This window comes from Neoarius graeffei, chromosome 7 (genome assembly GCF_027579695.1).
Source record: "Neoarius graeffei isolate fNeoGra1 chromosome 7, fNeoGra1.pri, whole genome shotgun sequence".
NCBI lineage: Eukaryota > Metazoa > Chordata > Actinopteri > Siluriformes > Ariidae > Neoarius > Neoarius graeffei.
In genome coordinates this window covers 19,888,259-19,912,460 of record NC_083575.1, presented here as the reverse complement: position 1 = coordinate 19,912,460, position 24,202 = coordinate 19,888,259, and the positions used below count along the sequence as shown (strand labels likewise).

General features: G+C 39.3%; 1 protein-coding gene across 1 annotated transcript in view; it reads left to right on the top strand.

Moving 5' to 3' along the window:
* Positions 1-24,202, top strand: part of tmem63ba (transmembrane protein 63Ba) — a 163,752-nt gene that overhangs the window by 122,301 nt on the left and 17,249 nt on the right. The window contains exons 11-23 of the mRNA XM_060925387.1: positions 2,955-3,035; positions 3,155-3,278; positions 13,976-14,109; positions 15,036-15,173; positions 15,303-15,456; positions 15,698-15,804; positions 16,095-16,181; positions 16,506-16,571; positions 16,789-16,951; positions 20,037-20,142; positions 21,008-21,175; positions 21,668-21,783; positions 21,871-21,942. Coding sequence (XP_060781370.1) covers positions 2,955-3,035; positions 3,155-3,278; positions 13,976-14,109; positions 15,036-15,173; positions 15,303-15,456; positions 15,698-15,804; positions 16,095-16,181; positions 16,506-16,571; positions 16,789-16,951; positions 20,037-20,142; positions 21,008-21,175; positions 21,668-21,783; positions 21,871-21,942 — 1,516 coding nt within the window. The remainder of the gene's footprint in view (positions 1-2,954; positions 3,036-3,154; positions 3,279-13,975; positions 14,110-15,035; positions 15,174-15,302; positions 15,457-15,697; positions 15,805-16,094; positions 16,182-16,505; positions 16,572-16,788; positions 16,952-20,036; positions 20,143-21,007; positions 21,176-21,667; positions 21,784-21,870; positions 21,943-24,202) is intronic.

Sequence of the window (24,202 nt, the reverse complement as noted above, 5' to 3'; positions counted from 1 at the left end):
TCTCACGGTAGTGTTCTTGTATTTCAGCTCATGCTGTTTCGCCCATCGCAGCACTCTTTCTTTTTCTTGGAATCGTTCAAAGCACACCACAAATGGTCGAGGAGATTTACCAGCCTTGTCGGGTTTTTTTACCCACTCTGTGCGATCTTTCCAAAGCTGGCGGCGCTTCAAAAACCTCACTGCCCATAACCTCCATCAGCATGCTCGACATGAACGTAACAGTGTCCTGATCCCCTTCACTGTTTTCGGGAACGTTCACAATCCTCAGGTTAGCTCTACAAGATCTGTTATCTAAGTCCTCAACACGATCCTGAAGTGTCGCATTCTGTTTTTGCAGAGATTTGATGGATGCCTCGGCTGCGAAAATCTTATCAAAGTTCTCCCTTGCTAATGACTCCGTTGCGGACAAGCGACTTTGAAAGTTATCCACAGTCTCTCTTATGGCGTTCATCGAAGCTTGTAAAGGGCCAACAGATTCCTGAATAAGAATGGAGATGTCTTCTTTTAGACTAGCACGCTGCTTTGATAGTTCTTCCACCGGTTGCTTCATGGAAATTCCTCCTCCATCCTTGGAGGGGCGTTCGCTGACAGGGGAGGCCATAACAGCTAGCTTGTTAGCAAGAGTATTTCGTGTTGCTGGTGGAACTGAAGCCGCGTTTCTGCTTCTACCACTCATTTTATGCTCGTGGTTAAAGATGCATCATTTAGTTCTACGCTTTACATAAATTCTGTGATACCGGAGTCAATTGAAAGGAATGTTGTAGTCAAGTTAGGTCAGAGCTCGCCTTACTCGCATCCTACTCCAACATGGCCTAAACCGGAAGTCCAATTTAGAATTTTTTTTAATTCAATATATCAATATTGATTTTTTTTTTTTTTTATGTGCGCAAGTGACAGTGCAACACTGACCTTGCACAGTGCGGCAGAGTGCCACGTATCCGCACTTCGGGGAAAGCCCTGAAATGTGTTTCCCCGTTTATCTCAAAAATTTGACTTGCAGCTTCTGACTTCTGACTGGGTTTGTAATGGAGGGTCACATATTTGAAAGTAAATCAGGCTGCTCACAAACATTGTGGCAATTCAAGTTACTGTTTGCACAAAACGTGATTGAAAATCTCCATTATAGGTAGAAAGATTAACTGGTTATCTCCCATGGTTTACATATTGATGCCAACATGTTAGAAGTCAAATTTTTGTTCTCTAAAATTATTTTCATCCATACTAGTCAACTTAACAGTGGTGCTTGAAAGTTTGTGAACCCTTTAGAATTCTCTATATTTCTGCATAAATCTGACCTAAAACAACATCAGATTTTCACACAAGTCCTAAAAGTAGATAAAGAGAACCCAGTTAAACAAATGAGACAAAAGTATTATACTTGGTCATTTATTTATTGAGGAAAATGATCCAATATTACATATCTGTGAGTGGCAAAAGTATGTGAACCTTTGCTTTCAGTATCTGGTGTGACCCCCTTTGTGCAGCAATAACTGCAACTAAACGTTTCCGGTAACTGTTGATCAGTTCTGCACACTGGCTTGGAGGAATTTTAGCCCATTCCTCCATACAGAACAGCTTCAACTCTGGGATGTTGGTGGGTTTCCTCACATGAACTGCTCGCTTCAGGTCCTTCCACAACATTTCGATTGGATTAAGGTCAGGACTTTGACTTGGCCATTCCAAAACATTAACTTTATTCTTCTTTAACCATTCTTTGGTAGAATGACTTGTGTGCTTAGGGTTGTTATCTTGCTGCATGACCCACCTTTTCTTAAGATTCAGTTCATGGACAGATGTCCTGACATTTTCCTTTAGAATTCGCTGGTATAATTCAGAATTCATTGTTCCATCAATGATGGCAAGCCGTCCTGGCCCAGATGCAGCAAAACAGGCCCAAACCATGACACTACCACCACCATGTTTCACAGATGGGATAAGGTTCTTATGCTGGAATGCAGTGTTTTTTCCTTTCTCCAAACATAACGCTTCTCATTTAAACCAAAAAGTTCTATTTTGGTCTCATCCATCCACAAAATATTTTTCCAATAGCCTTCTGGCTTGTCCACGTGATCTTTTAGCAAACTGCAGATGAGCAGCAATGTTCTTTTTGGAGAGCAGTGTCTTTCTCCTTGCAGCCCTGCCATGCACACCATTGTTGTTCAGTGTTCTCCTGATGGTAGACTCATGAACATTGGCTAATGTTAATGTGAGAGAGGCCTTCAGTTGCTTAGAAGTTACCCTGGGGTCCTTTGTGACCTCACAGATTATTACACACCTTGCTCTTGGAGTGATCTTTGTTGGTCGACCACTCCTGGGGAGGGTAACAATGGTCTTGAATTTCCTCCATTTGTACACAATCTGTCTGACTGTGGATTGGTGGAGTCCAAACTCTTTAGAGATGGTTTTGTAACCTTTTCCAGCCTGATGAGCATCAACAATGCTTTTTCTGAGATCCTCAGAAATCTCCTTTGTTTGTGCCATAATACACTTCCACAAACATGTGTTGTGAAGATCAGACTTTGATAGATCCCTGTTCTTTAAATAAAACAGGGTGCCCACTCACACCTGATTGTCATCCCATTGATTGAAAACACCTGACTCTAATTTCACCTTCAAATTAACTGCTAATCCTAGAGGTTCACATACTTTTGCCACTCACAGATATGTAATATTGGATCATTTTCCTCAATAAATAAATGACCAAGTATAATATTTTTGTCTCATTTGTTTAACTGGGTTCTCTTTATCTACTTTTAGGACTTGTGTGAAAATCTGATGTTGTTTTAGGTCATATTTATGCAGAAATATAGAAAATTCAAAGGGTTCACAAACTTTCAAGCACCACTGTATAAACAAGGTTCTTTTTTTTTTTTTATTTTCCTGCACTGATTCAGAAAATTAGTCACTAATTGAATTCTCTTTTCCTCTCTTATCTCTCTTCTCTTTACACACAGGTATGCATATGAAAATTGTGTTGTACTGGAAGCTCGTATTTGTTATGATGTGGCCAGACTCATGTCTCTGGACTCTGAAAGGTGACTGTGAACCGTGTGCAACTCATTTCTGTTAAATAGCTAAAAGCATGCTTGTGGGCTGTGAAGATTAATTATATGACAGATTGGTGATAAGGTCATTACCGAGCTTCTCTCCACAGGAAGAAGGCTGAACGCAGCAAGAAGTTCTACACGGACTTGTTTAACAGGGAACATGTGCACACGATGATCAACCCCAAACCATGTGGCCACCTCTGCTGCTGTGCCATAAAATGCTGTGAGCAGGTGAGGCCTCTAGAGGGTATATAGAATGTGAAATACAGAATCATGTTAGAACACAAGTTGTTGTGCTGAAGTGGTTCACTTTTGGCCCAGTGGTGTGGGCCACAGTGTGAGGATTTAATGAAGTCCCAAGAGGTGCAAATGAGCTAACCGAATGTGATCAGGCCTTCATTGGTACAAATGTCAGCACACTGTAACTCATGAAATGACTGCTTTTAATAGACTAACCAAAACCCATATGAGGCAAATGACCTGTGTAATATATAAAGGTGTGTACCATCTAGCACACATGGATCCTACGACAGACCATAATCAGTAGGATTGCGTCAGCTTTGTATGGTGTGTGTGTACGAGATCTTTATATATATATATGTGTGTGTGTGTGTGTGTGTGTGTATATATATTTATTTATTTATTTTGAAAAGTAACATTTTAAACAATATCTCGATGAACACAGTTTCCAAAATATTGACAAGACAAAGTTTAATATAACATCTGTTTTTAACTTATAACGTGAAAGTAAGGTTAATAATATAAACTTAGATGACACATTTTTCAGTTTTACTCAAATTAGGGTGGTGCAAAAATGAGTACACCCCACAACAAAAACTACTACATCTAGTACTTTGTATGGCCTCCATGATTTTTAATGACAGCACCAAGTCTTCTAGGCATGGAATGAACAAGTTGGCGACATTTTTGCAACATCAATCTTTTTCCATTCTTCAACAATGACCTCTTTTAGTGACTGGATGCTGGATGGAGAGTGATGCTCAACTTGTCTCTTCAGAATTCCCCATAGATGTTCGATTGGGTTCAGATCAGGAGACGTACTTGGCCACTGAATCACTTTCACCCTGTTCTTCAGAAATCCATCAGTGGCCTTAGATGTGTGTTTAAGATCATTGTCATGTTGGAAACGTGCACGACGACCAAGGGCACGGAGTGATGGTAGCATCTTCTCTTTCAGTATAGAGTAATACGTCTGTGAATTCATGATGCCATCAATGAAATGCAGCTCCCCGACACCAGCAGCCCCACATAAGGACACTGCCACCACCATGTTTCACTGTAGGCACCATGCGTTTTTCTTTGTATTCCTCACCTTTTCGATGCCATACAGTTTTGAAGCCATCAGTTCCAAAAACATTTATCTTGGTCTCATCATTCCGGAGTATAGAGTCCCAGTAGTCTTCATCTTTGTCAGCATGGGCCCTGGCGAACTCTAGGCGGGCTTTTTTGTGCCTGGGCTTTAGGAGAGGCTTCTTTCGTGGACGGCATCTGTCAAGTGTTTTGCTCCTTTGCTGTGCTTATCCCACACTTGAAGGGTAATACCAGTGCTGAACATTAAAACTGGAATTCACTCAAACCAGGCCTTTGTTCCATCTTTTTCCTTTTATTTTTTCCTTTGCAAGTGGAAAAACCTTAAACGACAAACACCATCCATTTACCAATTTGCACAGTTTTTTTTCTTTTTGTAAAAACAGTTACACAAAAAATGATTATCAAAAGCTTAACATTAAATACATGTATGTGAAAATAGATAGAATTTACTTTAACTTAAGACAGATTTTGAATTAATTGTTTCAATGTAAATGCATCAAAATATTAAAATGCATTTTAACCACAAGGGCCATAATGAATTAAGCAAGTTACTAAACCCAGTAAGTAACAAGCCAACCTACATATTTACAAACCATATCCACCATAAACATTTTAGCAATGAAATACTTTCAGTTTGTTTTAAACATGCACTGTATGCAAGTAGAAAAAGATGCATGCTTTTAAACCATGTCTTCCCTGGCACCCAAGGATTCAGCACAATAATATCCACGCATCAAACCACATCTAAATTGGGCCATTTCAAACATGAGACCAAGCAAGTTGCCACACCTTTTACCGGACCAAACAAAGCAAGTTGCAATAACCCTTACCAGCCAACAATTACACAAAGTGCCATGTGAATATTTGAACCTTAAGACGCTACAAACACAAACATTTTCCCCGCATCTCCATGCCCCGTCAGCTCAACAATTTCCTTGCATTCACAGCAAAATAAAATAAACGGGAGCTTACCGGCTGTCTGTTCAGATCTTAACAATGGTAAAACTAATACACAGCTTCACAAAATGCTTGGCAAGTGATCGAGTTTGTATTTCGCGCTGCAGCAGCCTATTTTTTGCTGTTCAGTCCTCGCACCCGAGCAGGAAGTCAGCGTGTCGATTTGTTCTCCTTGATTGCGCGCAGGTGAGTAATTAACACGCGTGCATACCGGCTGACAAAAAGGGCGTTCGCCGCGACAGGAATGGCGACATGCATGCCGTTCCTCTGCAGTGTACGCTGTATTGTGTCACGGGAAATAGTCACCCCAGTTTGGCTTTCTACTTCTTTAGATAACTGCAGTGAACTTGCATGCCGATTTTCTTCAACCCTTCTCATCAGAAGACGCTCCTGTCAAGGTGTTAACTTCTGTGGACGACCTGGACGTCTCTGTGAGATGGTTGCAGTTCCATCTTCCTTTAAATTTTTGTACCACTTTTACTACAGTATTCTGACTGATAAGTAAAGCTTTGCTGATCTTGTAGCCTTCACCTTTGTGGTGTAAAGAAATTATTTTCTTTGGGGAATTCTGAAGAGACAAGTTGAGCCATCCAGCATCAAAGAGGTCATTGTTGAAGAATGGAAAAAGATTGATGTTGCAAAATGTCGCCAACTTGTTCATTCCATGCCTAGAAGACTTGGTGCTGTCATTAAAAATCATGGAGGCCATACAAAGTACTAGATGTAGTAGTTTTTGTTGTGGGGTGTACTCATTTTTGCACCACCCTAATTTGAGTAAAACTGAAAAATGTGTAATCTAAGTTATATTATTAACCTTACTTTCACGTTATAAGTTAAACAGATGTTATATTAAACTTTGTCTTGTCAACATTTTGGAAATTGTGTTCATTGAGAGATTGTTTAAAATGTTACTTTTCAAAGGGGGTGCACTCATTTACCCTGAGCGGTGTGTGTGTGTAATGCATAAAAAAACAGTTATTCCACGAAAACGAGTTGTATATGAGCTGATGAGGCACGTAGCGCCGATCTGTAATTAGATATTCCATGTAAATATCTTGGAAATTAAAAAAGAAAAAACATTTGATCTCATTTGTTAATGAGGCCCATTTTAGACCATGTGATCCTCATACATAATACAGCAGTTTTCTAAAAATGAAGCTTTTTTTTCAGTCTTTGATTTGTAATATCTCAAGAACGGATAAACATTTTAATTCTGTAAAAAGTGTCTTGTTCTACATTCAGTTCTGAATTCAGTGAGAGCTGTTTCAAGCAATTTGGATTGAATTTGAATTTTCACCTGATATGCCAACTTTTCGGAGCCACATATTTTAGGGATTATTGAAAATCACCATTTTTTAAGTAATTATTCAAGTGTTGCATCAATAAAGTTCCAGTAAAACCAGTTGAATCCCCTCAGTGATCCAGCCGTGTTATTTACGAAATTCCAGGGAAGCTGAGTGCAGCAGGTGCGTGTGTAAAAGTAACCACGTTGTAATATCTAATTATAGATTATTAGACTTTGAATTCAGCAAAACCTGAGAAATGGTGATCAAGTACCTCAATAAAATAAAATCTTTGGTAAATCTTCATTTCATTCAGACATTCAACGTGTTTTTCTTTTGTATGGTTCACATTAATACATCGTAAAATATTTTGTTGGAATTTTACAACGGTGTTGAACTCACGGTTTGCTTTCATTCACAACCTGATTCTGTCCCCCTTATCATGTCCAACTTGTTTTCTTTCAGTTCCTTTTTTAAATTTTTTTTTATTAATTTATATTTCAAGTTTTACTGGATTAATCAAGATTTAATTTTATTTCCTCCAGAAGCTTTGAATTTGGGTGAGTCAGACTCTTAAAACTGCAGATCAGGCAATGGGTTCTAACAACACGCGTGCCAGAATGGGGTTTTGGATAGTTTTTGTTCACTGTTACAGTTAAAGTTTGAGTTTTATTGAAAAATTGTAAGTCATTAGAGCATAATGATTATCATAACTATACCTGCTTTTTAATAAACTCTGTTAATCGCTTTCCTTTCATTGAACTAGTGAATACATAGTAATAAAAAGGTAATCGTCAGGACAAGTGAAAAAGCTTCCTGCTTGTCCGACAGGATAAGTGGATTAAAAAGTTAACGTTGAACCCTTTTTTATATATATATAAAATATACACACACAGGGCTGTACAGAAGTCTTAGGCACATGTAAAGACATGCTGTAGACCAAAAATGGCTTAAAAATAATGAAAATGTTTCAACATTAAAAAATACTAGAAACAGCAGTAAGCCTGATAAATGAAACAAAGTCAGTATTTAGTGTGAGATGACCTTTTGCTACTTTGTCACACTCAGTTCTTAATTTTGTACCAAAACCCAGTAGCCTTCAGTATGTTTTCTTTTTTAATCTGAAAAGTGCTCTGTTATGTAATATGCTGCTCAGATACAAGCTTTTTTTTCTGTAACATTTAATTTTGTGCTAGAAAACGAACGTTTGGACTCTAAAATGTTTTTGTACTGACTCCATAATGTAGAAGTCATAAAATAGAAATCTATAACAAAGTTTGTATGAAAAAAATATAGGGTGCCTAAGACTTTTTGTGTGTGTGTGTGTGTGTGTGTGTGTGTGTGTGTGTAAAATATAATATGCTCACTAGTGAAACATGTTCACCACTCAAAGATAAACTTCATATCTTCACAGCACTGTGTAATATTCTTTTTATTATCTAGACACAGCTACATACAAAAAAAACCCCGCAAGTTCATCAAAAGGAATTTTAATTTTGAACTGGTTCGCCATTTTGACAACAGCCGTCCAGTCAGCGGGAAAACGCTGGGAGTGACGTCATCAATATCCTCGCGGGTGAAGATATTGGAAAATATGTACGTAGTTCATGAAAAATATAAGTAGCGTATTTCCCAGTAAGACACTCGTGTCTGTATAAGAAATCCATAAACACTGGCAAAAAAAAAAGTAAGTTGTTAGACAGCCTTTGGCCTTGATTATGGCCGTATGGCATTGTTTCAACAACTTTATGCAATGCAACAACATTTATTTCCATTCAGACTGAGATCTTGTGTTGATGAGAGAGTCAAACCGCTCCATAAAGTCTTCTCCAGCACATTCCAAAGACTTTCAATGGGTTAAGGTCCAGGACTCTGTGGTGGCAAATTCATGTGCGAGAGTGATTCCTCATGCTTCCTGAGCCACTCTCTTACAATTTGACCACTAATTTTATGTCCGTGCCATCAGGGAAGGAAAAAATCCATTGCTGTGATAACCTGGTCATTCAGTACATTTAGACAGTCAGCTGACTTCATTTTGTTGCCACGTCATGTTGCTGAGCCTCGACCCAACCAACTGAAGCAGCCCCAGATCACAGCAGTGCCTCCAGAGGTTTGTACAGTGGCCACTATGCATGACTGGTGCATCGCTTCATGTGGTTTCCTTTTTACCCTGACGCACCAGTCCCTCTGGAATACAGTAAATCTGGACTCATTAGGCTATGTGACCTTTTTCCGTTGCTTCAGAGACTAATCTTTATGCACCATAGCAACTTGAAGCCTTTTCTTCCTGATTAGTCTCACTAACAAGTGGTTTTCACAACAAGTGGCCACACAGCAGCTTAGTTCCAATCCTGTGAGTTCTTGTTGCATTATGCATTTGGAAGTGCTCTTTCTTTCACTATTAAACATAGCAATGAGTTCTGTTGTCAGGGTTTTTTTTTCCAACAATTCAACTCGAAGTAGCTTATCACTGTCAGTCAAGATTTTTTCCCCCCCAGCCACATTTCTTCCATGAAGCTGAAGGTTCATCGCTGTCCTTCCAGGTTTTAATTATGTGTTGGACAGTTTTTAACCCAGTTCCAGCCATTTCAGCAATCTCCTTAGTTGTTTTTTGTTTGATGCAGACCAGTAATTTGACTCTCCTGAAACAGACTGTGTCCGAAATCGCTCCCTACTCACTATTATAGGGCACTATATAGTGAGGACGCCATTTTGTAGTGCTGTCCAAAACCTGATTAGTCTCACTAACAAGTGGTTTTCACAAGTGGCCACACAGCAGCTTAGTTCCAATCCTGTCGGACAAGCAGCAAGCTTTTTCACTTGTCCTGACGATGACCTTTTTATTACTATGTATTCACTAGTTCAATGAAAGGAAAGCGATTAACAGAGTTTATTAAAAAGCAGGTATAGTTATGATAATCATTATGCTCTAATGATTTACAATTTTTCAATAAAACTCAAACTTTAACTGTAACAGTGAACAAAAACTATCCAAAACCCCATTCTGGCATGCGTGCTGTTAGAACCCATTGCCTGATCTGGGGGCAACCCAACCCATTGCCTCTAGGGCACTATATAGTGAGGACGCCATTTTGTAGTGCTGTCCAAAACCTTAGTGAGGATTATTTACACCCTATATAGTGCACTCAAAGTATCCCACAATGCATCACGAAAAGTAGTGTACAACCGATGGTCACTAACCAAGCAATATATCCCATCATGCATTGCGGTCGCGCTGAACGAAATCAAATTAAAAGTCTCAAATTTGATTTAATAAAAGGCAGCGGCAAAGAAGAAAGTATTCAGCCTTGATTTAAAAGAACTGAAAGATGCAGGTACTTTGTATTGATTAATGTGGGAAATACGCTCAGTATACCGTATTGGCTCGAATATAAGACAGTGTTTTTGTTGTAAAAAATAGCTCTTAAAAAGGGGGGTCGTCTTAAATTCGCGGACTAGACAAAATGCCGCCAAAAACGAAAGTGAAAGTGAGGACAGTGAGAGTGAGCAAAGTGAGGCTGAGGATCTCTGTGCTGAGTAGCTGTAATTTAGCAAACTACTCTTTCCATTGTTTCAGTTGTTTATTAATTATTGAATTAATGCAATTTAAATGTTTTAATTTGGCTTGTCTAGTAGCCTGCAGTTTAGCCTCTTTTTTTACTTCTATGAAATGAGACTGAAATGACCTCTATTTAAATGTGAAAAACAAAAGCCTCTAATTTTAAACAGAATTTTGAAATAAATACGCACGCTTTATATGAATGAACATTTGGTCTTCAAAAAACTTTTTCCCCAAAGATGAACTTGGAAAAGGGGGGGGGGTCGTCTTACATTCAGGGTCGTCTTATATTCGGGCCAATACGGTAATATGGATTTATCACAAAAATACATGCATGTATTTTATTACTTTGAAAACCCACCAGCCGCCCAATCTGGCACGTTTTAATTGTGTGACAGTAATGACGTAAATACCAGCGCGACGGACTAGTGTCTGAAAGCATTTTTTCATTTTACCAATGAGCTCACTATATAGTAATTCCCTATGTAGGGAGTAGTGAACAAGTGAGCGATTTCGGACACAGGGACAGTAACCTCTTTTCCATGACTACGTGATGCATCTTCCAACATGGTTTATAAAGAAATGAGAAGCTACTCACTGCATCAGTTAGGATTAAAAGAATTGTTGCCAGCTGAAACATTTAATCACTGCAGTAATTATCCAGTCAAAGGCTCTTAAGTATTTGCTGATTTAAATCCAAATTGTGACTTTTTTGGGTTGTATTTTCTTTTTAGCCAGGCAGTATCCACTTCAGATGTACGCGTACATCTTTTGCCTTTGTACTTCTAAATATGAACAAAAGGTATGTACTTGTAAGCATAAACAAAGATGAGTTTAAAAAAGGATCAGGGGAAAAAAGTATTCAGACACTTAAAACTGGTTGCATAAATATAAATAAAGTTCTTGGGCAAATTGCACCAGGTGTCATAAAAGCTGTTGCCAAGATTTATTTTGTTGAATGGAGCAATGTACCAGAACACATTAGAGGAGAATTTTAATCTTTTATCTTTCAACAACACCAAACATACATCTGAGTAACTCAGGACTGATTTCTAAAAAAAGATGGAAAAGGTGCTTACATGGCCGAGCCAGTCTTCTGACTTTATCTTTGGGGGGTTTGATATTGCAAGTTCATCAGAGAGATTCTTGTAACCTTAGGGAATCGAGGAAGATGTGCCAAGAGGAATGGGCAAGAACTGAACCACAATGCTGTAAATGGTTAATTACTTCGTACTCTAGACATCTCAAAGCTGGACTTGCCAACAAAGGCTTTGCAAGTCCTAATGTTAATTTGTATTGTTTAAATGCTTTCCTCCCATGAATTTCCTTTTTTTTTTTTTATCTATCTTTGTTTATGCTACTGTGTAAATACTTTTCATATTTATAGGTACAGGGCGGCACGGTGGTGTAGTGGTTAGCGCTGTCGCCTCACAGCAAGAAGGTCCTGGGTTCGAGCCCCGGGGCTGGCGAGGGCCTTTCTGTGTGGAGTTTGCATGTTCTCCCCGTGTCCGCGTGGGTTTCCTCCGGGTGCTCCGGTTTCCCCCACAGTCCAAAGACATGCAGGTTAGGTTAACTGGTGACTCTAAATTGACCGTAGGTGTGAATGTGAGTGTGAATGGTTGTCTGTGTCTATGTGTCAGCCCTGTGATGACCTGGCGACTTGTCCAGGGTGTACCCCGCCTTTCGCCCGTAGTCAGCTGGGATAGGCTCCAGCTTGCCTGCGACCCTGTAGAAGGATAAAGCAGCTAGAGATAATGAGATGAGATGAGATTTATAGGTACAAAGTCAAGACATTTTCTGTATAAATTTGAATTGGGTATATGCACTTGAAGTATGTAAAACAACAAAACCAAAAAATGCCCGAACATTTATTTCCCCTGACTGAAGCCTAATGAAAGTCGAAACTCTTCTCGTGTTGAAAAATATTTCACTCCTGCACTTCGCTCACTTGTGAGATGTACATTCACCACTCAAAGATAAACTTCTTATCTTCACACAACAGTGTAATATCATGTATGAAGATGTAAATGAAAAGATACTAGATTGATATTTTTGTCAAGAATCAAAAATGTCATCATGATGTTGGTTTACATAACTAAAATTTAAAGAAAGTAATTCATCAGCATAATTTATTGCATGAATGTCATGACATGTAAGTATATATGTATTGCAGCATGCAAGTTTGGAAAAAATTCCTCAGGTCATGGGATTTTGTGTTGACCAAAGAATAAGAAACTGTTCCTACTGTTTGAAATGATATGCAAGTCAAAGTAAACTTAGGAATCGCTGCTTTCTTTTTTTTTTTTTTAAATTTGCATTTTCCGTACCATCCCACCTTTTTCTGATTTGGGGTTGCATCATTATCTAAGAAATATAACACATTATGTAATAAAGTATACCTTCTAATGTATATAACTGATGAATGAATGCTGCTGTGCTTTTGTGTTTGTGATGGTAATCTCTCCGGTTATCTCTAAATTTATTTATTTAGCTAGCCTTTATTTTTCCAGGAAGGTCCCATTGAGATACAGTATCTCTTCTGCCAGGGAGTCCTGGCCAAGATAGGCGGCAAATAAAAGTTACAGCAAATACAAAGACCATAACAGAAGATGCACACTACAATAAAACATTCAGCTGAAAGAAAACAAAGAATAAAGAAAAGACATAGAGGAGGGTACAGTTAAGATGTGTTAAGGAACCAGAGAAGCTAGGTGAGAAACAATGACATTGTTCTGTAATAGTTGTTTTTAAAAGGTTTTTCAATGCGTCGAGAGAGGGTCATAACTCAAGATTTGGTATGTTCTGAAGTTCATTCCAGGCATATGGTGCAAATGAGCTAAAGGCAGTTTTGCCCAACACTGTTCGTGTTGTTGGGATGTTCAAGATTATTTTATTTGATGACCTTGTGCTATAAGCACTGGTTTGACATGACAACAGATTACCGATATAGGGTGGTAATTTACCAGTCAATGCTTTAACTATGAAAATCAGAACATGACTTTTCCTTCTGAGCAACAGTGACGTCCATAGAACCATTTCATACAGTTTATAGTGGTGTGCTCTTGCTGTTGCGTCTGTTACAAAGCGTAAAGCAGCATGATACACTACATCCAACGTTTTCAAAAAAGAAATAGGAGCATGCATATACCGGTATACATCACCATAATCTAAAATTGGTAGAAACGTACTTTGGACCAATCTCAATCTAACAACAAAAGGGAAACGTTTTTTTCAGCCGAAAATAAAAACTTAACTTTGGTCTTTAGCTTTTTTCGGAGGTTATCAATACGAGTTCCAAAGTTGAGCTTTTCATCAAGCCATACCCCGAAATATTGATAAGAATTTACCCTCTCTAGATGAGTGCCATCTAGTGCTGAAATTGTAAAATTAGTAAGTGATGAGCGAGAACGTGTAAAAATGATAAATTTTGTCTTTTTGGCATTTAGTATCAATCTCAAATTAACTAGGGAACTTTGTAGCAGGCTAAAGGCAGACTGTAATGCATCTATCGCTGTCTGTAACGATGATGCCGTGGTGTAGACAATTGTATCATCAGCATAGAGGTGTAACTTTTCTGGGTCTAAACCTACACCAAGGTTATTTTTATAGATAGTGAATAAGACAGGCCCCAGGATTGATCCCTGCGGCACACCTTCACTTCTAGTGGTGCAGAATCATAATTATCTACAGATACCCATGCTCAGTCTGCAGAATTTTTCATGCGAACACAGACATATTTTCGTATGTAACTTTGACCTTGTATTAAAGAAAATTAAAACTGATATGGTGTTTTGCAGAAAGAGGCAATGAACTACTATACTGACCTGGTGACCAAGCTGAGAGACGACTATAAGAACGAGAAAGAGAAGGTCAGGACTAAGCCTTTGGACATGGCCTTCGTCACCTTCCAGGATGAAGCCATGACTGCACTGTAGGTTTGAGAGACTGTTCTGGATGTACTGTGAATGTGTTACCTGCAGTTTATTGGCATCTTCACAGACTCACGATTCTGTTTACATGCATCTCGATCGATAGTATCTGCCTGTTTTTTTGTTTGTTTGTTTGTTTTAAATAGGTCCAAATATAATAACAGTGCCCCTGTATTTTTATAAAAGTTATACATGTTGTGTTTTAAGAACATACCCAGTACACAGGAATTTCAGCGTAATGCCTGATGATTTATTTGTTGCACACTTTTTGACCATACGATCCCCTTAAGATGCGTGTTAATATCAGATACAAATGGTGCATTAGTGCTTTCTGCTGAACTTTTAATTTCTCTTGGCAGAAAACAAAACCTGAAGAATTTTCTAGACTTTTATCAGTTTTATTCATTACCTTGCTTGCGACGAAGTCAGCGAGGTGAGGTAATCAGTGCGGTTTGTTTGTGCATCTGTCTGTTAACAATCTAGCATCTAGATGGTTGCACTGATTGACTTAAAATTTTCAGGGTAGGTTGGCAATGGTCCATAGATTACCTGATTAAATTTTGAGGGTGATCGGGTCAAAGTCACCGGTAAGGTCAAAATTGTTTTTTTGCGATAACTTTCTTCAAATTCATCATTTTGACTTCAGACCATCACCAAAAGGTGCATCTTTCAATTCTACTTCCAACCATATGCTGCATGATGGGGTAGCTTGGACAGTCTCCATAGTGGTTGGGGGTTAAAGGTCAGGGTGGTCAAGGTCATCAGTCAAAATAGCATATTTTCCATTATAGCTCAAAAATGGTTGCCGATAGACAGATGTTTACTATTAGGAGTATATAAGTGCTGCCGGGCGAGGTTTGTTTCGCCTGGCAACGCTTGTTTTTTCAGAGTTTCCTCGACTTAATATATTTGTATTTTTCCTTCTTAGTATTCTTAAGGACTTTAATGCGTGTAAGTTTCATGGCTGTCACTGTCAGCGTGAGGCCAAATCCTCGCCCTACAGCAGCAACCTACTGACCGACAACTGGTCAGTCACCTATGCTCCTGACCCACAGAACATCTACTGGTAAGTACGTTAGTTTGAAGCAGTCCATCTCACCACACAGACAGACAGTAAAACAGACAAAGCCCTTTTTGGACAAATGGGGCATTAGTAGGCATAATTTAGGTAGTAATTTTATCATTTCTCCTGCAGGGAGCACTTATCAGTAGGTGGCATATATTGGTGGCTCCGCTGCTTTATGATCAACTGTTGCCTCTTCCTCCTGCTCTTCTTTCTCACCACTCCTGCCATCATCATATCTACCATGGATAAGTTTAACGTAACAAAACCTGTGGAGTACCTGAATGTAAGTAGCTGTTACGTGGAGCACGAATATGACTGCCCTCACTCTACGGTACATGCATGCCGTGTTTTATGAGACTTTGACTTCGCAGTTTGTCACAGAATCAGATTAAAAAGAAACACAGGACATAGTGTTTTAGGACTCCGCTTAATGAGAAGTTAGATATAAAAAAGTAATAAATGGATATTAATTTCTGACCCCCATCCTATGTTCACTGTGGTTGTCCTTTTGTCTGGATTTCCAGAATCCCATAGTCACCCAGTTCTTCCCCACTCTGCTCCTGTGGTGTTTCTCGGCCTTGCTGCCCACCATCGTGTACTACTCCGCTTTCTTTGAGGCTCACTGGACACGGTACACACTAAACTCCTCCTTACTTTTTTTTTTATTTCTCACATCAGCTAGCGTTGTAAGAGAGCACATAATGGAGAGAGAGGAAAGCTTAAGACTTGTGTGCATTTTGACACTTGTTGTGCATTTTATACATCTTAGTTTATGTTCAGTTTATATTTAATATTGAAAAGCTGCTAATTAAGCTGTGCAAAGCTGAACAAAAATCATTCCTACTTACTTTGTTGGACACACTTCAAGCTACAATTGTTTTTTTTTTCCCTCACTGGTGTTTTTGGGACTTTTTCTAACAGTTCTGGGGAGAACAGGACCACTATGCACAAGTGCTACACCTTCCTTATCTTTATGGTCCTGCTGCTGCCGTCTCTGGGACTCAGCAGGTAAAGCTGGAATGCATCAAATTCTTCAGTGACCGGAGGGAAATGCAACGTGGACACTTTTGGCTATCTTACACTTGTTTACCTTAGTGCATAGGCTTTAAATCCACAATATTTTTCAATATGTTGAAAAGTTATGTGTATCACACAGACTCCTCTGGGCATATACATTCCTGTGAATCTTATGTGCAGATGTAGGCTGCACATTTGTCCTTATTGCAAACACTTTGGGTTGGCTTGTCATTTAGTATTTGAAGTATTTTCTCTTTGAGAGGATGCGCTGTCTCTTTAGTAATGTGCTCTGTCTTCATTCTTTTCCTAATGTAGTTTGCATTTGTTTTTTCGCTGGCTTTTTGACAAGACGTTCCTGTCCCACGGCTCAATGAGATTCGAGTAAGTTAATGCACGAGCAGGCTTTTCTATACCTTAAGGGGTTATGCGAATATTATACCATACCTCTATCAGTTGAATATAAGCTCGGGTTATATTATATTATGGTGCGAGCAGTGCCATTTGTCATTTCAACATCACATTAACAGCTCAAAATAGATATTTCTTGATGTGACTGTCCATAGATTTTTACTGAAATGATGTTCTCTCTTTGCTTCAGCTGTGTGTTTCTTCCAGACAATGGGGCTTTCTTTGTTAACTATGTCATTGCATCAGCCTTCATTGGTAATGCCATGGACCTATTGCGCATTCCGGGTTTACTCATGTACATGATTCGGCTGTGCCTGGCTCGCTCTGCAGCCGAGAGACGCAATGTAAAGAAGGTAGTCAATTTCCTCACACACCTTACATTACCGTTCAAAAGTTTGGGGTCACTTTGAAATGTTCTTATTTTTGAAAGAAAAGCACTGTTCTTTTCAATGAAGATCACTTTAAACTAATCAGAAATCCACTCTATACATTGCTAATGTGGTAAATGACTATTCTAGCTGCAAATGTCTGTTTTTTGGTGCAATATCTCCATAGGTGCATAGAGGCCCATTTCCAGCAACTCTCACTCCAGTGTTCTAATGGTACAATGTGTTTGCTCATTGCCTCAGAAGGCTAATGGATGATTAGAAAACCCTTGTACAATCATGTTAGCACAGCTGAAAACAGTTGAGCTCTTTAGAGAAGCTATAAAACTGACCTTCCTTTGAGCAGATTGAGTTTCTGGAGCATCACGTTTGTGGGGTCGATTAAATGCTCAAAATGGCCAGAAAAATGTCTTGACTATATTTTCTATTCATTTTACAACTTATGGTGGTAAATAAAAGTGTGACTTTTCATGGAAAACATGAAATTGTCTGGGTGACCCCAAACTTTTGAACGGTAGTGTATATCTCCATTCTCTGGCATGTCGGCACGTTGTGTACATGTATACATTGAGGTGCTGATAGGGTTTGGAACCAGTTAATGCCTTATTAACATTATATACACACAGCCAAAAGTATGTGAACACCTGACCATCACACTTGTACGAGTTTGTTGAAAATCCCATTCAAATATCATGGGCATTAATATGGAGTTGGCCCCTCTTTGAAGCTATAACAGCCTCCACTCCTCTGGGACCTTTTTTATTTACAAGATTTGAAGAGCGTTGTTGGGAATTTGTGCCCATCTTTTCAAAAAAGGCATTTGTACTGATGTTGGACAGGAAGGTCAAGTTTATTTGTGTAGCGCTTTTAACAATGGACAGTGTTGCAAAGCAGCTTTACAGAATTTTAATGACTTTAAATATGAGCTAATTTTATCCCTAATCTATCCTCAATGAGCAAGCCTGTGGCGACGGTGGCAAGGCAAAACTCCCTCAGACGACATGAGGAAGAATCCTTGAGAGGAACCAGACTCAAAAGGGAACCCATCCTCATTTGGGTGATAACAGACAACGTGATTATAACATTTTTAACAGTTTTAACATGAAGTCTGTTTCGTTGATGTTATCACTCTTCATTGATGGAAACTTGAGTGCAAAACTGTTCATGACAACTGCAGTCCTAAAGTTAGCAAGTCAACTGTAGTCCTCAGCCATAAAAGCTGGAATTGTGAAGGTCTGGCCCACAATTACCGTTACGATTCCAAAAATGTTCAGTGGGATTGATGTCAGGGCTCTTTGTAGGCCACTTGAGTTCCTACACCAAGCTCATCAAACCAGGCCTTTATGTTTAGTTTAGTTTAGTTTATTACCTCACCCGTGATGGAGTCAGTGGGGCGAGGTATTGTAAATCAGTGTGGTTTGTTTGTGTGTCTGTCTGTTAGCAATCTAGCATCTAGACGGTTGCACTGATTTGACTTCAGATTTTCAGCATATGTAGGCAGTGGTCCGTAGGTTAACTGATTAAATTTTGGGGGTAGTCGGGTCAAGGTCACCGGTAAGGTCAAAATCGGTTTGTTTGTTTTTTTTTGCGATAACTTTGTTCAAATTCATCATTTTGACTTCAAACCAAAATCAAAATGTGCATCTTTCAATTCTGCTTCCAATGATATGCTGGGTAGCTTGGACAGTCTCCTTTAGGGGTTAAAGGTCGGGGGGGTCAAGGTCATCGGTCAAAATAACATATTTTCCATTATAACTCAAACTGTTGCCGATAGACAGGCGTTTACTATTATGAGCATATAAGTGCTGCTGGGCGAGGTTTGTTTTGCCTGGCAACATTTGTTAGCTTTTGTCAACAGGGACCTTGCACAACCCAGTTGTTGCACCAGAGTTAGCTATAAGCTAATTTTCATCTGTGGTCCCTGGGCAGGCAATGTAAAAGCACGTACAAAACAGTACAATACAGACAATCCAAAACAATTAACCACAACAACTAACAGTATTTACAACAGTACAGTATCGCCTATAAACATCATACAAAACTGGACTTTGCTTTATGCACAGGGACACGTTCATTCTGAAACAGGAAAGGGCCTTCCCCCTAACTGTTGAACCAAAGTTGGAAGCCTACAGTTGTCTAAAATATCTTTGTATGTTGTAGCGTTAACTTTACCCTTCACTGGAGCTAAGGGGCCCAAACCCTGAAAAGCAGCACCAGACCATTCCTCCTCCAACAGTCTTACCATTGGCACTGTACATTCCAGTAGGTAGCGTTTTCCTGGCATCTGCCAAACCCAGATTCATCCATCAGGCTGCCAGATAGTGAAGTGTGATTCATCACTCCAGAGAACATGTTTCCGCTGCTCCAGAGTCCAATAATAGCACTTACAGTTGGCTGGGGCAGATCTAGCAGGGCAGAAATTTCATGAACTGACTCGTGACAAAGGTGGCATCTTATGAATGCGTCATGTAATTAAGCCCATCAGTACAAAATATCACATGGCTGTGTGCACCCAAATGAGGATGGGTTCCTCTTGAGGTTTCTTCCTCATGCCGTCTGAGGGAGTTTCTCCTTGCTACCGTCGCCACAGGCTTGCTCACTGGGGATAGATTAGATTAGGGATGAAATTAGCTCATGTTTTAAATAATTCAAATTCTGTAAAGCTGCTTTGAGACAATGTTTATTGTTAAAAGCACTGTAAAAATAAACTTGACTTGTTTGATGTTATGCACCCATTAGAAATGGGTGTGGCTGAAACACCTGGACTCAGTAACTTTTGGCCATGTGCTGTACACTATTTGTGGAAATGTACAAAACCCCTTCATATACTTACAGATGGGAGCACAAACAAGATGAATTGAATTGAACAGTGAATAAAATTGTCCCTTTTGATTTCTATTTTTAAAAAAATGCATTTTTATATTGCTTTTTTGCAATTCATCGTAGTTATAGATCATTCAAATCAATGCCCCTCATGATGCATTCATTAGGATAGCAATAAAAAAAATACACTGAAGCATGAAGAAGAATTAATTTGAGATTTGCTACACAGCATCAAGCATACGAGTTCCAGTTCGGGGCAGCGTATGCCTGGTTGATGAACGTCTTCACTGTAGTCATGACCTACAGCATCACCTGTCCAATCATCGTTCCTTTCGGTAAGCTTCTCAAGCCCACCCAGCTCTTGAAAACGAGAAGAAAGAAAATATAATGACTTCTCAGACCACATGTATGGTAATTAAAGACCGAAAATTTAGTTTAAATATTAGCTGCTTTAAACTATACCTAAACATTGTCTATTGAGTTTTAGTAAAAATCTGGTTCAGTTGTAACATTACTGCATGACGCGTCTTCAAGTCAAGCAGCAGTCTTTTTTAGATGTTGAAATTTCAGCTAATGGAGGATCTTTTTGTAATATTTCCCTGCACAGTCTAATGACTGTAATGTCACAATGTCCTCCACTATAAAGCATTTTAAATGATTTCTGCTGGGGATGTACTTATCTGTTGGCACTGTGTTGGTGCTCTAAGCATTACAAAAGTAATATTTAAAAAAAAAAAAGAACTTTGCATATAATGGTCAAAGGGTTTCAGCGCCCTTGGAAAAAAAAAAAACTTTGCATGCAAAAAAAAACCTTTGCATATAATGGTCAGAAGGGTATCAAAAAAAAAAAAAAAACGAGTAGCCCAATGGTTGATATGACAGTCGCTGTGAGTAAGCACTGCACAACAAGAGCCATGCCGTCATCAATGTCTAAATTTGTTGCTTGATGAGTTGCATGCGTTCCTTATGCCAGGAACAGATGATATATGACGAACAAATCTGAAAAACTTGTCAAGTTTGACCCGACAACTTGGCCTTTGCATTGAAATGATATTTTTCAGGGTAACCCACAGCAGGGAAAGAAGGATAATGCTACTGTAAGACTAACAAAAAAGGCACAAAAGAAATCATAAAGCAGCCTTCATGAAGTTCCTGAAAATGACCTGAACCTTATAACCACTTGTTCTGTCCTCCATTTAGGTTTAATGTACATGTTATTAAAGCACCTAGTGGACAGGTATAATATGTACTACGCCTACCTGCCATCCAAACTGGATAAGAAGATCCACTCCGGAGCTGTGAACCAGGTGGTGGCTGCTCCCATCCTGTGCCTCTTCTGGTTGCTCTTCTTCTCCACTCTACGTATAGGTAAGTAGCCTGCTAGGAAGCGGTCTTCTTTTAGTGTAACTTTCACTAAATAGTTTGGTACTGCTAAATATTTTACTCGGTAATGATTACCGCACATGGATCATTTAAAATTCCAACAGCTTAAGTACTGTGTATATTTTATACTGCTTTTTGTTCTCTATGATGCGCTGTTAGGCTTCTGGAAGTTGTTAAATAATGGCAGCAAAATACCCAGCCTCACCTCCAACATGTCATATTGTTTAGCTCCTGTTGAGCACAAAGCCAGAAGGTTGTTTGGTACTCCCAGCCTTAAACCAAGCTCATCTGACATAGAGACTTTTGAGTGGATAAAATGTGTTGTCATCTAGGTGCCGCTTGTAAAAGATTTGCGATATTCATGTATTAACTTAAATTTTAAAATTTGAATAGAATTAATAAAGGCGTACACTATTTAGTTTTTTGCCCGAGCAAACTTTTTGATCAGCTGTTCTTTGTCGTCTTTGCTCTTTCTAGGCTTCTCTGCTGCCACCTCAATGTTCACGTTCGTGGTTCTGATCATCACCATCATAATTTGCATCTCTCATGTTGTGTTCGGACATTTTAAGTACCTAAGTGCACACAATTACAAGGCAAGTCGATAATCCACATCCATGAAAGAGGTTGTATGTACGGTACTGTACTTCTCTGTGAACCTGTGCTTCATGTCTTCTCTATAGATTGATTCGCAGAAAGTGGATGGAGTAGAGAACGGACAGCTGCCTGGCACCTCCCCACCCACCGTATCTGCGGTGAGATTGAAATCTGCAGCTATGAGTGCAGTGTTTTGTGTTGGGTTTTTTTTCTGTCATTTTCTTACAGGTGACTCTGCATATCTTCACATAACTGTCATAATTGCTACGCGTACCCAAGTTCACATTTTACAGTGGTGCTTGAAAGTTTGTGATTGAAAGGTGTTTTCAATCAATGGGATGACAATCAGGTGTGAGTGGGCACCTTGTTTTATTTAAAGAACAGGGATCTATCAAAGTCTGATCTTCACAAGACATGATTGGGGAAGTGTATCATGGCACGAACAAAGGAGATTTCTGAGGACCTCAGAAAAAGCGTTGTTGATGCTCATCAGGCTGGAAAAGGTTACAAAACCATCTCTAAAGAGTTTGGACTCCACCAATCCACAGTCAGACAGATTGTGTACAAATGGAGGAAATTCAAGACCATTGTTACCCTTCCCAGGAGTGGTCGACCAACAAAGATCACTCCAAGAGCAAGGCGTGTAATAGTTGGCAAGGTCACAAAGGACCCCAAGGTAACTTCTAAGCAACTGAAGGCCTCTCTCACATTGGCTAATGTTTATGAGTCCACCATCAGGAGAACACTGAACAACAATGGTGTGCATGGCAGGGTTGCAAGGAGAAAGCCACTGCTCGCCAAAAAGAACATTGCTGCTCATCTGCAGTTTGCTGAAGATCACGTGGACAAGCCAGAAGGCTATTGGAAAAATGTTTTTTGGACCAAAATATAACTTTTTGGTTTAAATGAGAAGCGTTATGTTTGGAGAAAGGAAAACACTGCATTCCAGAATAAGAACCTTATCCCATCTGTGAAACATGGTGGTGGTAATATTGTGGTTTGGGCCTGTTTTGCTGCATCTGGGCCAGGACGGCTTGCCATCATTGATGGAACAATGAATTCTGAATTATACCAGCGAATTCTAAAGGGAAATATCAGGACATCTGTCCATGAACTGAATCTCAAGAGAAAGTGGGTCATGCAGCAAGACAACGACCCTAAGCACACAAGTCGTTCTACCAAAGAATGGCTAAAGAAGAATAAAGTTAATGTTCTGGAATGGCCAAGTCAAAGTCCTGACCTTAATCCAATCGAAATGTTGTGGAAGGACCTGAAGCGAGCAGTTCATGTGAGGAAACCCACCAACATCCCAGAGTTGAAGCTGTTCTGTACGGAGGAGAATGGGCTAAAATTCCTCCAAGCCGGTGTGCAGGACTGATCAACAGTTACCGGGAATGTTTAGTTGCAGTTATTGCTGCACAAGGGGGTCACACCAGATACTGAAAGCAAAGGTTCACATACTTTTGCCACTCACAGATATGTAATATTGGATCATTTTCCTCAATATATAAATGACCAAGTATAATATTTTTGTCTCATTTGTTTAACTGGGTTCTCTTTATCTACTTTTAGGACTTGTGTGAAAATCTGATCATGTTTTAGGTCATATTTATGCAGAAATACAGAAAATTCTAAAGGGTTCACAAACTTTCAAGCACCACTGTATATATTCCCAAATAAATATTCAAGAAATGTGTATGGCTCTGGTGAAAGAATATATGACAGCAGAATTCTTTCCTTCCTTTTCAGTCTGAGAATTTAATTTTAACTTTTATACTTTTAATTCGGTTTGGGATCGATGATTTAGAAATTTTCCCGATGATTATCTATTTTTATCACTAATTTTCAAATATAACTGGCTGCTGCAGCTGATGTTTAATTCAATACATAATCCCATGTTTATGCTATTATTTTGCATTTTTGGTGCCTTGTAAATGGTAATTTAAAAGTTATGACGTCATTTCCCACCAAGTTGGGGGGGACATGGACACTTTCATGTGTTTTGTTTGCTTTGTGAGAGCATGTCAGGTTCATAAGCAGCTGCTTTAACTGCACTTTTGAGTGGCTGTTGGTACTGTTCTATTATAGTTGAACTTCAGACATTCATGCAAATTTCTGGACTGAAATTACAGTACAGCAGCTAAATAACAAACTAGGCAGCAGACAATAGCGAGTAGCATTAGCAACAAGCTAGCCAGCTATCATTAACCACTATCTCAGCCTGCTGTTCTATCCCTCGTGCTGCTGGCAGTATGACAAAAGTTTTATTTGTCATCGTGTCATATGCCTCGGTCACAACCGGCCGTACGTGCTCCTACGGCCGATCTACATGAAAAAAACGCAAGAAACGCACGCAGGGCGCGCGTGTGACGTGCTGATTTTCGAGCCGTAGACTGGCCGCAGAGGTTCTTTGTCATG